The sequence below is a fragment of the Myzus persicae genome, unplaced genomic scaffold, assembly GCF_001856785.1.
Source record: "Myzus persicae strain clone G006 unplaced genomic scaffold, MPER_G0061.0, whole genome shotgun sequence".
NCBI classification, from domain to species: Eukaryota; Metazoa; Arthropoda; class Insecta; order Hemiptera; family Aphididae; genus Myzus; species Myzus persicae.
Window position 1 is genome coordinate 308,721 of NW_019100604.1, and position 15,562 is coordinate 324,282.

General features: G+C 31.0%; 1 protein-coding gene across 2 annotated transcripts; it reads right to left on the reverse strand.

Moving 5' to 3' along the window:
• LOC111036222 lies at positions 1-15,052 on the reverse strand. 2 transcript variants are annotated; one of them, XM_022318176.1, is made up of 3 exons: positions 14,918-15,052; positions 7,835-8,155; positions 1-1,074 (listed from the first exon to the last, which is right to left on the reverse strand). In XM_022318176.1, exons 2-3 carry the CDS (start codon positions 8,135-8,137, stop codon positions 544-546), a joined length of 834 nt encoding a protein of 277 aa, XP_022173868.1. In that variant the 5' UTR covers positions 8,138-8,155; positions 14,918-15,052; the 3' UTR covers positions 1-543. The 2 variants fall into 2 exon arrangements, with proteins under 2 accessions (XP_022173868.1, XP_022173878.1); XM_022318186.1 differs by lacking the exon at positions 14,918-15,052 and adding an exon at positions 14,489-14,626.
• Between the last annotated feature and the right edge of the window lie 510 nt (positions 15,053-15,562).

The window sequence follows — 15,562 nt, forward strand, 5'->3', positions numbered from 1 at the left end:
ATTATAAGTAGGTATTTATTTATTTAATCAATCGTTAAAGGTAATACATACCTCAGTTGTTCGTTAAATGTATAATAACACAAAAATGCAACAACAAAAAAAAATATCGAACAACATTTGAACTCAAATCTATGTAACGTAACTAAAAAGAGAAATTTAATTAAACTTTGTTCTATCCTGCTCGAATACCTACAAATCCGACGAACAAAAATGTTATGCTCTATATCTATTTAAAAAAAAACAACGCCAGATGAAATATATCACTATTATTAAAATATGTAATGCCATATTAGACTTTAACGTGGAAGAGAAAAAATTGTGAGACAAAAAGAGAGAAAGAAAAAGAGTCAGGATATGAGAAGAAGAGCGGAGTGAGAGAGAAAGGAGAGGAGAAGAGAGATAGAGTGGGAAAAATAGAGAACTGTTGTAATGATGAAAGATGACAGCTAGCGGTTACGACATCCGATCTGATTCGGTACCTATACCTCTTTCTCTCTTAATATATTATGTTTATAACAATAATATTAAATACGTTAAATTCCATTAAAATGACACTTTTTTCGATGACTTCTTCTTGAAAGAGCTAACTGATTCTGTGAGCGCTTCGTTATCAGCGAACAGGGCCTTTAGATTGGCCGAGCGCTTCTGGCGGGCAGCATCCCGTTCCACGATGCCATCCAGCTCGTTTTGTATGTCTAGTAGACGGGCCTTGGACTTGCGCGCCCTGGCCTCAGCCGCCAGCTGACCGGCAGACTGTTCGTCAGCCTGGTCCTGTAGATGCGCTTTTAACGCAGCAGACCGTCGGTTGTTGGCGTGCAGTTCGGCTGTGGCCACCACATCCTCCGCGTCCTGGAAGAAGGACTTTGTCCTCTTTTTGTAGACCTCGTCCTCCAACGCCCCCTGTGATTTGCTGTTCAGCCCAACAGTGTCCAACATCTTCTCCGTGTAGTTGAGCCGCGGCCTCGGCTTGCCGTCCGACGCAAAACCGTTGAACGCTGACTCGAATTCCTTCTCTAGAGATGCCGTCCGGGCAGCTGATACCTTGGCGGCACGAGCCCGACGCATTGCGGCCACCTGAAACACAAATAACACACAATCTATGTTATACATTATTAAATCATAGGTATAATAAATAAAGTAACATCATCACTTGTCGGTATGCTGTTATACTGTATACATCGCGAATTCGCATATGTTTATAGTTTCAATCGAATTTCAAAATCGTTCGAACATACTATATAGTTGTAACTTGTAAGTAATTTTAAAGTTCAAATGATTGGAATGGTAGACCAACATTTGTAGGGTCTCTCGGGGGTCAGACTTCACTACACCCATCTAATAACTTTGAATAACTTATACAACAGGTAATGCCAACTGCCAGTTATATACCTACTTTTTAAGGTAATTGGATTCGATAAAGACTTTTATAGTTAGTGAATGTGTGTGTGTGTTGTGTAAATTTGTACATAGTGATCATTAGTGTAATAGTGTGTGTGAACAAAATAGTGCGGTGAGTACCTCACGAGTCACGATGATGCATTCACATATCACACGTCAACAACGCTTCATACATATCAATCATATACTTATATTGTATTAACTAACTTATTTACTCAATAACATATCTGAAAACGTATATTGTTTTATGTCCCTGAGAGCTGAGAATCTGAGATCTACTACATCTATTATTTTCCGAATTACAACATAATAACTAAAAATTCTATAGGAATAATTGATGTTTTTCATTTAAATATAAAATGTTGTCTAAACTACTAGGTAATTAGAATTTAAAATGTCTTAAAGAAAGTGAGCTTAGGAATTATTTAAGTATATTTTTAGTTTAATGTAAAAACAAATTATGATTCAGTATTATACTATTATCGATATGTTTAATAATCACATGAATAACTTTAGAGAACCTCGCTCTAAATTTTCCTAAAGTTTTTTGACTAAGCAAATAAAATGTTATCAATACAAATATAAAAAAAAACAATAACAATTTCAAATATCGCATAAATACCTCAAAAAAATCCAAAATTATTAATTCATTTATTATGGAAAGAAATTACTAATATAAATATTTGGTAAAAATACAAATTAAATTTTTTTTGATCGATAACTGGTATTACGTACATTTTTCCTTTTTTTCTTAAACCCTCAAAAGTACCAACTGATAAGTGGATCGAGTTTAATAAGAGAAATTAAGTTTATAGGTCTATGGTGCGGTGCGGTGAGGTCCGCCGATTCTCTCCCTTTTCGTCCCGTCTCGGCGTTTTTGGCATGGAGAAATATAATAATAAAAGTCTTCCTTTATGGTTTTTGATCACCGTCACCGTTGTCACAACTAATCTAAACTTTACATAAACTGTATTTAATTTATAAATACATTTGTTGAACACTTTCGACACACAGATTAAAACTAAAATTTTCCACAAAAATAAAATATTGTTTCTTTTTTACTTATTTATATTTTTATTTATTTCAACAGAATAATGGGTTCCACTGAACATTCTAGTGCGAGGGCCAATGAAAAGTTAAATGTGTGAGTATTCTTATGAAATCTGAACAGAGGTTTGTACACATTTAAAAATCGGGCTAATTTTTTCTGGTAATTATAATATTTTGTAATGATCAATAAATAATTAAAAACTATTTTAGTTATATCTTTTCTTTTTTGCTTATAAGTGTATGTTTTATAGATGAAAAAATGCTTCAATGCTCAACTTTGAAGATTTTTTCTAGTAAAAACTGGATTTAGTTGGTACTTTTGGAAGGCAAAAATTGAAATTCAATTAAAAATGTTGTATTGTAATGACTTTGAATTATATAATACAATTGGAGACAATAATTATAAATGTTTATACTGTTAAAACAACCACTAGTACTTACGAGTTACGGTAATACTTACACACTATATAATATATAGTAAGTATGTTAACTAATTGAAAAGTCAGAAACCCTTGCTTGCATAAATCATGATGTAATACGAATATTTAATGCAATTTGTTACTAACGGCCTCCCTTTTACCATAATTTATAAAAAAATAATTTAAAAAAGGGTTAGGTACTGACTTTCCAATTAATTAGCATTATATGTATTAACAGTATTTAGGTCTTATTAATTGGTACCTATACCAATATATCTATAAGTATTATTATGCATATATACCTACCTACATAATATATTCAATTATTGCTTTTTACATGTTAGTTTCTTAATATTTTGCTGTAATAGGAAAGGTCTGTGAACTAATTGTAGGAAAACTTGAAACACAGTATAAGTAATTCTCGCCGTCGGCCAAAAACCAATAGCAGAACCAATTGATTTTTTGAAATTCTAATTGTTTGCTTTAATGTTATAGGTAGGGAAATTGATTTATATTACCAAATTTAAAGAAAAGAAAATTATCTGTGTTTGACAACACACATTGATTTTTTATAATACAGTAGTTTTATAGAGTTTAGGCCATCTTTTGTACCTATAATATTACTCATAATGCAAATTTGTATGTGCTTCGTTTGTAGAAGACGGAGAATCCATTTGGTACATTCAACCACTACATTTTAATATTAATATTCTGGGTATACTGAGAAATAGTGTCTTCCTTTTTATAAAGTGAAATTATAATAAAAGGTTTTTTTATATTGAGCACTAACTTGCGAGTTCAGCAACAAAATGTGCCCGAGTGTGTGTATTCTTATAACACTGATCAGTACAATTTAACCACTCTGCCAAATCACGGGAGGAACCAGCTGAGAGTGTTAGTTATTATTTTGTAACACAAAATATACCTACTATTGTGCTGTATTTATTCCTTTCATCCCAAGGCCTTAATTTATTCAATAAGTATCTAAGTAATGAAAACAGAAAAGATCATTCTAAGTTGCTCGAACAAATGTAGTACGTGGTGATTTGCTCATTTCCTGTACACATGAGTACACGACCTCGAAAACGCTTCGAACATCTGGAGTTTAAGATTTTAACGTAAACATCGGAAAATCAGTAAAACAAACATAAATTTGTAATTTGGACTTAAATATTCTTAAAAAAAATACTCCAATATACAGTATACACCAAAATATGCAATGCCTCTTTGAACTCCAATAGTGGAGCATCGATGCACGGTGCATACTGTATATAGGTATGCTGTTTTTCATATATATTTATTATTATTAATGTTTATTTATCATCAAATAAATTATTGTAACCTGGACATTAATGTTATTAAAAAAAACTAACTGTTTAATTTATACTCATACAGGTATACAGCTTTACAAGGTTACAGTTTTTTTCTCTGTGAACTTATTATTGGATAGTTGGGTGTGTATCAGTATGACATTTTGGTGTCGTTATAGAGATGAGTAGATGACGTATGTATTCGACTTAAATAATGGTGATCATAATAATAACTTTATTATCTGATACACTATACATATAGGTACCCATTAAAATTAATAAGTAATTAGTTATAATGTAATCGGTATATATAAATCTCATTTATAGATATCGATTACATTATAACTAATTACTTATTAATATTATTGGTTACCTATATGTATAGTTTATCAAATAATATGGTTATTGAATACCCAATGTTGTAAAAAAATAAAATTCAAACTCTCATAAAAATTTAAATTTGACCTTCCGTTAGAATTTTTTTTTTTTAATGATAGACCAACGTATAAGGAACCTTGTATGACATTCTCAAGTTGTTTGACCAGCAGCTAAACATTTTTTATAGAAATTAATCGAAAATGTTATATGCCTATAAATATGAGTTAAAATATTAAACAAATTGTATGGTCTATTCAGACACTTCATTGTTAATTCATTACCTAACATATAGTTCATTGCTCCACTCAGAATCTAAAAAAAACGCTTGCCAAGTTAGAGATCGACATGTAAACTTTCTTGATTTTTAATTTTTAATTTTTAGAAATTTATTAATTGTATGTAATATGTATGTATTTTATTACAATATGATTAAACCAAAATTGTACTTTAAAGAAATTATCAATTACAAATTAATTTATTGAGAAGATATTAGATTATAGTCAAGACCGTACCTGGGGGACCCCCCCCCCGAAATTTTTATACTATATTAAATTACCTATGAAATATTTTAATAAAATTAGAGCACTTTTTTTTTTTGCTTAAAACCCCTCCTGAAATTAATTTCCAGTTACGGCCTTGATTATAGTAGATTAGTAGAATATATAGTAGGTTAAATATAACTGGTTTGAATTTAAGAGGTATTAAAGTCGTTTGCTTGTTTTATTTACTAAATTACTTATTTATTAAACTTGAATACTTGATAACGAATCAAAATATCACACTCAAGCGGTATAACAATTTTAATCCAGAAAAATGTCGTTGTGAACAGCTTCGCTAAAAAAATCATTTTCATTTAGTAAGATAGATCTCCAAAACCGGATAGCGGATTTTATTGTTTGGGGTCTTGTTGGATTCACGTTGGCTAGAAAAAGTGCAGTGAAGATTTTCAGAACTTTATCCTTAATAGTTAATTCACTGTAGAGCTTTAAAATAAATCAAAACACATTTTATTGGGCGTTTTTTGATGTTTTTCAGCTTTAAAGCTTTGTAGTGAATTAACGATTGAAGACAAAGTTCTGAATATCCTCATTGCACTTTTCCTAGCCAATGTGAAGCTAACAAAACTTCATACAACAAAATCCGTTCTCCAGTTTCGGAAATCTACTCCGCTAAATGAAAATCGAGCAAAAAATAACTCTTTTTTTTAACTGTGAAAAATTAAATACATTTTTTAAAAATTTTTAATTTCACATTTTGTATCTACATGATAATCCTTTTTTAATGAGCTATCAACCAACTTTCTAGCTATCATAGTTTAAGAGAAAAGTTAAGAAATAGAAATTTCGTGACTGTTGACGCAGACGTTTTTGTGGATTCAATTCGTTATACCGCTTGGGTGTGATATCGGATCTGATTTGATATCGAATAAATGTGATATTTTATATTAAGAGGACGTTATACCCGCATGGGTTGTCTCCGTCTTACAAGTGCGTAACATAGCAAATTGTACACTCAGCAGAACACGTGTAGCTCCGTTAATTTAAAAATTAAAGTGAATTGACCTCTTATAAAATCTAAACTTAAGATTATTATCTAGGCAAGCTTATAGGCTTTTTATTATATTTTTATTTTAACGCGAGTTATAAGTATTTTAAGATGTATAAAAAATTTACAATGTTAAAATACTCATAACTCGCGTTAAAATTAAAATATAATAAAAAACCTATGAGGTTGCCTAGATAATAATCTTAAGTTTAGATTTTATAAGAGGTCAATTCACTTTAATTTTTAAATTAACGGAGCTACACGTGTTCTGCTGAGTGTACAATTAGCTATGTTACGCACTTGTAAGACGGAGACAACCCATGCGGGTATAACATCCTCTTAAAGCTAGCTTAATTACACACCCACTCATTATTACTAAGTTACTTTTTTATTATTTTCATATTCAACACAAATGCTTAAAGTTTTCAAAATTCAGACATTTTGCATTTCAATTACCATACTTACATGATAAAAAATCAAGTAATTTCATGAACTTCAAGTTAAAAGTTAAAATACATTTAAAGACGAACGGAAAATTTATGTTTTTTTAAATTTATATTTATTTACCTATACTACAAATAACTGTATTATGTATTAAAATAATATAGACGATAATATTTATATAGGCATCCAAAACTTGTATAGCAGGTGTCTATATAATTATAATATATAAAACTTATATGGTACATACTATTATGTATACACAAATATTTTTAAAACTGCATCCATATAACAATGTAAATCATTCTTTGATTATTTTTAATCCCATTTAAATGTTAGAAAAAATACAATGCCAAAAATAGATGTTAAAAATACATATCAAATTTTTATACACTTTGACATCCTTTAATTTTGGATAAACTCCAAGGTGTAAATTATACGTTTAGCTATATGGCTACATATGTGATATGTATACACTATACAGTTAGATTATACGTTTTTACAATCAGTTTGTTTATTTTTTTTATAAGCTAAGGTTTGATTAACCGTTTTCACAGTTCTGTTATATAATATGGTGAATATTTTAGAGACTTTTTTTTGTTTGGAGGGAATGCTATTTCACTACCAAGGTCCAATATATGGTATATACTTATAATATGGCAATAATAGTATATATTAATATAGTAGTAAAATATATTGTATACTACATGTATAGTTCATAAACAGTAAATATGCCACACGTTCTTTTTCTTACATGCATTGGCTGTACTCACACATAAAAATAAAGTAGTTTATTTAACTTCAAAATATCTGATGGATCAAATAAATGTGATTACGTAAATTTCTTTATCCTGAACCAGTATCTAATGGGTAAATATCGATCAACAGTAATAAATAATAATATATTTCAAATCACGAAGAGCAAAACTCCTTTTAGCAAAACTTTTAAGCAAAACTCCTGCTCTTAAATTAACCGTTTGATATGCCAGTACTCGACAAATTTCCTCGAGTCTTGGCCTATATACATTTTACAACTACTACTAACAAAGTATCCGGCTAAACTGCTTTACAAACAATGTTTTCACCAAAAATATTTAAGACGAGACGTATGTTGTTCCAAACATTTAATACTACCTAACATTAGGTACTTGTCTAATATATTTTATACTCACACTGCTACACTGTCCCTCAAGTAACTTCACAGATTTAATACATACAATAATCGTATAGCGATCGATGCATCATGCATTATACCATAAACGATTAACATATAATGTCATCGACAGCATTTACCTCTTGTTCGAATTCGTCATCGGGCAACGATAATCTGGAGTCAGATCCGCTGCGCCGGGACCGCACTGGTGACGAAGATCTATATTCGTCAAAGGCCGATGAGCCGGACGTGCCGAACAGGCTTTTTGGACTGGAGTCGAAGAATCCACTTGAGGGCTTGGCTGCGGCCGGCGCGGCCGAAGTACCGTAGTACTTGCGGTCCAGGTGGTCCATCATTGGCTTATAATAACCCTCGCCGATGTTGTAGTTGCAGTCATACACACGGGTCCGCGGACGGCTCAAAAGTGTCCGTCTTTCTGACATGCTGCTGTTTAGGTATTACTGCATGAATAAATAAATAAGATTAATTTATAATGTTATAGATATCGAATTTATTTAATAATATTAAACAAATTATTTTTGAATAAATTGTTACTAACAGTTATTGCTACTGCAATTATGAAATATGCGTTTGTACTTTGTATTTATGATATTATTATTAATATTTATATTTATATACCGAATAATCTAGGCATCTATAGGTTTTAGGTACCTACTTAATTATTATTATTTCGATCAGAAAATCTGTCCTTAAATGGTCTCAAATTTATATTTATGCTAGAGCAATGACGACAAACAAGTTCAAGTATTGTGCAACTATATTATGTACCATGTGTCATCATAAATTTTTATTTTTTTTATTTTGATATATCAGCAATCCGCAGTTACATAAAATATATAAAATAAATATAACTTTGTTGGATATACATAAATATAACATAGTGGAACTGAATGAAGTATTTATCACAATATTGGTGATAACATTGCATAAACTCAAATATATACTTAATAAATAGATAGATAGATACTTGAAATGGTTAAAATGTACAAGTTTATTGCATATTAAATCCCTTTCTTCATAAATTCAAAAATGCCAACACAAAGGGAGCCAATAACAATCAAGTGTATATGGTACACACAATTGATATCTGTGATATTCCGTTTCGCAGCCATTTTTCATCTGATGACAACAATCCAAGCCTATGAGCCCTTGACTATGGTAAAATTTCCAAAATTGAAAAATTTTTACCGTGGACATTTTGACCTAGATTCTTAATTAGTATGTACCTACCTAATAAAGATTAGTAGAAATTGTATGGCATATTAATGAATTTTTCTTTTCAAAATATATTCAATAGTAATAGCCAATAGGTATGTGATAAAATCAGTAATTATAAGAATATAATATGGGCTACAATTTGTCAATTTGTCATATATATAATATAATAATATTGTAAATTAAAAATGTGCGCATAGTATTAATACAATTTATTTAGAACTAATTCTGAAAACGTATTAGCCTGTACATTGTATCTATGAATTTTCGTTCATTATTCGCACCTATTTAATGTGTTTGATTGTTAAAACAAATATAAGTTCTTAATTACTTTTGAGTGGTCAAATTTTTATCGTTCCTGTCAAGAAGTTAAACAATTTTTACTTAATTTAATGTTAATAGTCGTATTTATATGTCTTACGTATTTTTCATAAAAATTAAATTCACGCTTTGTTAAACGAATTGGTCCATAGCCAATATTTATAGCCATATATTATAATATAATACTATGATTTCTTTTAATATGGTCAGAAATGTATGTTTTTAATTTGTTTTATTTTATTGGTCAAAATGTTAAAAATAATTTATCATACAATTAATTGTTTGGCAATATTATGCAGTCTAAATAAAATTAATTGATCACAACATTACCTACAACAATATCGATTGTATGTTTTTTTTTTTACTACAGTTACTTTGTATGATAAACTTCACAACTGCAGTAGTGGACTATAATAAAAGCCACAAATACCAAGTCGAGTTTCAACAAAACATTCAAGCATAAGTTCAAACTTTATACTTATAAGTTATAACATACGTCTTGTTGTAAACCATGTCAAATAAAATTTTAATTTATTATTTTGTTCGTTGAAATTCTTTATTTAATTTCCTATCTAAATTAAAATTACTACTATCATATACTATAAAACCTTTTAAACTCAAATATTAATGTTATGTTTTTTGGCCTTGGAATTAAAAGTGATATAAATGTACAATAATAATGAGTAATCAACGAACGTATTTTTATACATCAAGCCCATCCAGTTGCACAAAATATTTTTACTGTAAATTTGAGGATATTTTTCGAAACGTACCATTATTTATTTTAAAGGTTTGACTTATCAACTTTAGTAAACGAATAATATAATAGTTACTAGATCTATTATGTATTATTGTTGTAACCACCTAGCATTGAACTATATAATAATTTTTTATAATAACTTACATAATATATAGAAGCTACCTATTTATTTATATATTTATAACAATACAATGTGTTTTTATTGTAAAATGATTATTAGAAAATAATTTAAGGTATAATTAATATTTAAGTGTAATATCTAACTATCTAAGTATACCAAAAATGTTATGTCATGTGAAATAATTTGTCTCGTAAGATGAGTGTGAGGGAAATAAAATATAAATTTAAACTAGATAAAATATAAATTTAAACTAGATAAAATAGTTGTTTAAACCCCACTTAAGTTTTAGAAAAGTAAATAAAAAAATATGAATAATTATGCCTACGCCTTAATTATAAAAAAATTATAGTTTTGATCAATAATTATTATAGGCATTCGAATAATGCATAGTTTTAGTAGGTTGAGCTGAGGTATATATAATTAAATAGGGTACTTGTGTTTTTTCTTTTATATTATGAAGAATCCGACAACGTAATAATTTGTTGTTATAAATTACATCATTATTATAATTATAACATTGCATGGTATGACGTGTTCCAAGCTTACACATCTTTATTTTGAGTTTTTATTCGGTTTCACTCAATCAAAATTTCAAGGTTAACCGAAATTAATACTATAGTTAGTAGCAGGTAATAATATTAATAACTTTGGGTTATTTTGAAGATTTTTTTCCTGTACGATTTTGTAATTTATTTTTGTATGTGTGAAGATTTAAATTATTGATAATTATTTGTAAGCAAAGGATTATTTTTAAGGATTTATATTTTTGATACCTACACAAATTTAGAATGATGTTTTCACAATGTTAATAATATGAAACAAATATAATGATTTATCACTAGATCCTGACTATATGAAATTTAATTTAACCTCACTTGATTTACTTTTGGTATCGTCTCTCGAGAGCTCTACATATTGTGCAAATGTGGGTGCCCAATCTCCTAATACGCCTTCTTTTTGGTCAATCTATACTGCATAATATTGTACAAGTGTCAAGTGCTATACTTGAAATTATCTAAGGACCATTTCTATAACCATAATAATATCAAGGTAAACATTTGTTCTCTCAACAATTACACCCCTGCAGTCCAATGTCTCCCTCAAGTCGTGCTGATCGCAACCACATCCGTCATCCAATCGTATCAAACATTCTAAATGAAAAATTCGAAGCTTCTACACACTTCTGTTTCTTATTAATCAATGGGTACGATCAAGCTTCACTCACACTAATTTTCTTTTCCATATCTCTTATTCTCCTAATCACCTGAAAACTTTTTTGATAATTCTCATACATCAGTCTAACTCTAATATTCTAGTGCAAATTATTAACGATCCCACTTTTTTGGGCTTGTGTCTTTACTTGTGTATACTTTTATTCTGATATTACTTTTCTTCTATTATTTTCTCTACATAATGTACCTACTTAGTGTTTCTTAAAACTTAACATCTACATTGAGATTTTACTAAGAAAATGTTTCAAGTCTTATAAGTTAGTATGTACAAAATATTAATCACTAAGTCTTAATTAAACATGAAGTCTTATGCTAAATTATCAAAACATTCAAAACAACTTTTTATTTGACTTTATTTATTTTATGATATTAAAAGAAAAATTACGAACTTATAAGATTTAGACTTTATAAGAATTATTATAAGTTATTATATTATGTTATTCATGTTATACAACGTATATATATCTTGTATAATAAAATGTTTAAAAAATTACTTTAGTCTAATGAATTATCACGACAGTTCTAAAATGTCATTTTACTGCGTATAAAATGCAATATGGATATAACACGACACACGACTTCACAAGGACGTGTAAACAATAATGCATAATAATATAATCAGTACGTTAAAGCATTGAAGTTTCATTGGTATTTACAATTCAAATCAAATATCCAGATACTGTAGCTCGTAGGGATCTTATTTACACCAATGTCGGCACAATGCCACAATGGATTTAAAAGTAATGTCTAACAAAAATATTCTATATGGGAGGGGGGGATCTGTTTCAAACTACTTTAGTTTTTAAGTACTTAATTTTAAAACATTTTAGAAGCTGCAGCCATGAAAACAAACTTAATTTTGAGTTTTTAAAGTATTGATATATAAAAATAATTGAAATATGGTGGAATTATCTATACAACAAATTATATTAAAATATAAAAATAAATAAATAAAATCGGTAAAATAACAATACGGTCGGTCCCTACAATATTACTTTCTACAAACTAATTGAATTCTTTGTTTGAAAAAATCTTAACACGTATTGTATAATTATTTGTATAACTACTCTGTGGAATATTGTGTTCTCTCACGAATTTTTTTCAATAGTATTAACCAAATCAGAACTCATTCTTAACAGTCAAACAGCCAACAGGTATTACATACAAATTGGCTACGACCTAGATGGAAGTTAAATTGCATTGATTTTTCAGATAGGTTTCTTTTTGTGTTCTAATATGGGACATTTGAAAAATAAATTCTATATAGGTACCTAGGGGCTAGGGCCGATGATAAATTATTTTTACACATGACAAGGTACAAAAAATGTCTTCTCTTGAGTTTAAGCTATTAATTCCACCGTATACGCTTTTGCGCATACTTCGCGGTCGCCTGCGTTGTCAACCATCTCTGAAAATGGGTACGCTAAGAATTTAAAATAATGTTAAGTTAATCGAACCAAATACTATAAAATGCGAAATATGATTTTCCAATTCGGTATGACATGCTGTATAATAATTTGTACATATCCGTATAGATGTGGTGTAATGTATTAAAATATTGTTTTTAATTTACGTCCTAGCATTACACAGTGACTGAGTGACGATGAACGATATTTTTATTTATTATATAATATTACATATACAATATACTAAAATGTTTTGCATAGTATTCATTGCTAATAATGAATTGTCGTTAAACAATTTGAGTTATATATATAGTTATATATTTATACACAATATGTATATATTATAGTCGCGTGGCCGACGTTCGACGTGGACCCTATAAATAAAACACAATAGTACGAAATCAGTGACATACAACGCTATAACTATAGAGTAGAGGTGTAGGTAACGGCCACTACATTTTAGTAATAATTAACAATTTTTAATCACAGACTCTGTTCTAATGACGGATTATTATCCCTGAGGCGAACAGCTTGTGACCATGCCGAAATAGACATATTATCGATCATAATATTCATCAATATGTTATCAATAATGAATTTAGTATTAAATCATGTACGTGGATTAAAACTTTTAAATTTTAATTATATCTGTTGTAGTATATGACTTATGTGATACTTATATTATAGTTATATACTATGATTACTATGCATATTTTATTAGATCATCATGATTGCATAATAGTCATTAAAATAAATTCGTCATGTAGGGGAACTGAAAGTTAAAACTAATCGAGCTAAAGTAGATTTACATTTTTTTTTTAATGTATAATTTTACACGTTCATAATTAATTTGATTATTACCAATAGCATTTAATTTAAACACCGACGTAACAAAATGGGCTGAGAAAAAAATTGTCAATAAAAGCAGTAGGTGCATAAAACTATATACCCATCATCAAAAAAAAAGTCTCAGGGCTCAGGCGTCATTGCAGTGTGAATGTTTAAGTATCCGGTAGATATAGAATATAATACAAAACGTATGGAGGTATAATTAATGTATTATAATATTATGTGTCCGCGGAATCGAATAGTCTTAGTTCGAAAACGACGAGGCTGAGCAGCTGCGGCTTGACCCGGAAAGTTTGCCAAATTCGCGCGCGAGTCCGAATTTATAACAGTCGGCAGCGGCGGCGTGTACACGACTATCCAAAATGCTATTTATACTCGACGATAAAAAAAAAATAACATCCTCCACCCGGGTGCGGTGCAGGCCACACCGCACTCGGATGATATATGCGCATATTTCATGTACACATCATATACAATACACCGGTGTGGTGCGAAAAATATATTCGCACTTTGGCGGTGGCAAAACCACAAAGGACACACGCACACCGCTAGACGCGTTTTTCGGCTACCCGCAAATCTGAAATTATTGTGGACATAATATATGAAGGTCTCCAAGCGACACACGAAATTATAATAGGCGTAAACGACGTATGTTATGTGTAGGTATTTCGCACGTCCGTCGGAGGTCTGAGTACACGACAATATTATGACGATGTTTTTTCGCCCACCTAACCGTTATAATTGTTGTGAGAAAATATGAGAAAAGCGTCACGAACAAGATGTAATGCGATGACGGACACGTAGTACAATAATATTTTGATGTGGAATGATTGAACAGAGGTGGTTTGAATATACACAATTTTACTTACATTGTGCAAGGAGGAGGGCGCTTGGTGGTTTGTTGGACACAATATTTTGTTCACTGCAACGCATGGTTTTAATTTTCAATAACATTACCCCAATGCGATATAATCGTGGTCGAAATTCACTTTAAGTCATCAGTTAGGTAACGGTTACTAGCAGGCAGGTATCACAAATACCAATGACCCGGGTCGGTACAGGCGGGTGTGTCCCCGTGTCTTGCACCACTAAACTTAACTCACGTAAAATACGTGGAAAACTTTCAAGCCGCCTCCGAATGACCGCGTAGGAACGACGGTACCGGGATCGCGGCCGGCGGCGGTCGCACGACACACAAAAATATACGAAAACGTACAGAAAAGAACGGCCGTCTCAATGCCGACGACAAAACAATAATATTACTAATAAGTTATATGCAGTACTGCAGTTGGACTCACCTCGGGCGCGGGGTGAAAGAGCCGGTGGAATAGGCGTGCTGTGCGTATCGCGTGGTGGTTACCTATGTACCAAAAACGTAGTTTTCCACGGCGGATTTGATGGACGAAATGGCACTGAGTTACGCGCGTATACCAGGGTACCCTTACGCGTCCTTCGCGCCGCCGCCCGTGCGGTATTGACACGCTGCCAATAAAGTGCATATGGTATATACCTACACGACTACCACCGCACCTATATAATACCATACGACAGGCCGGCCGCGTTGCAAAACAAACGCCGCTTCCACCTCCCGCTGCCCCCACGCGGCCCAGCTCGGATTTCGCGCGAATGACCGCGTCCGCCGACCGATCCGCGACTGCTGCAGACCACGATCGACGGGGCGACGGATACAACAACCGATCATTATTTATTATTATTGTTATTATTTACAATAGTCGCAATTTCGTGCCATTGTCCACCGCAAATGGAATAATATTGTTTAGGTAAAAACTAATCATCAACAAAAACCTAACCGCACCGCGAAGACCAATAATTGAGTGAAGTAGTTTAATATTTTCAGCTATTTGCTATATCACGACGGTGACGTGTTAACCACACACGGTTTAAAGACGTACACAACCTTTATCCCGCCCATTTGGAATTTT

Coding starts and splice junctions, on each gene's coding strand:
- LOC111036222 (XM_022318176.1), bottom strand. CDS start 8,137: ATGTCAGAAAGACGGACACTTTTGAGCCGTCCGCGGACCCGTGTGTAT. Junction 1,075..7,834: donor ATGACGAATTCGAACAAGAG/GTAAATGCTGTC, acceptor TTTGTGTTTCAG/GTGGCCGCAATGCGTCGGGC.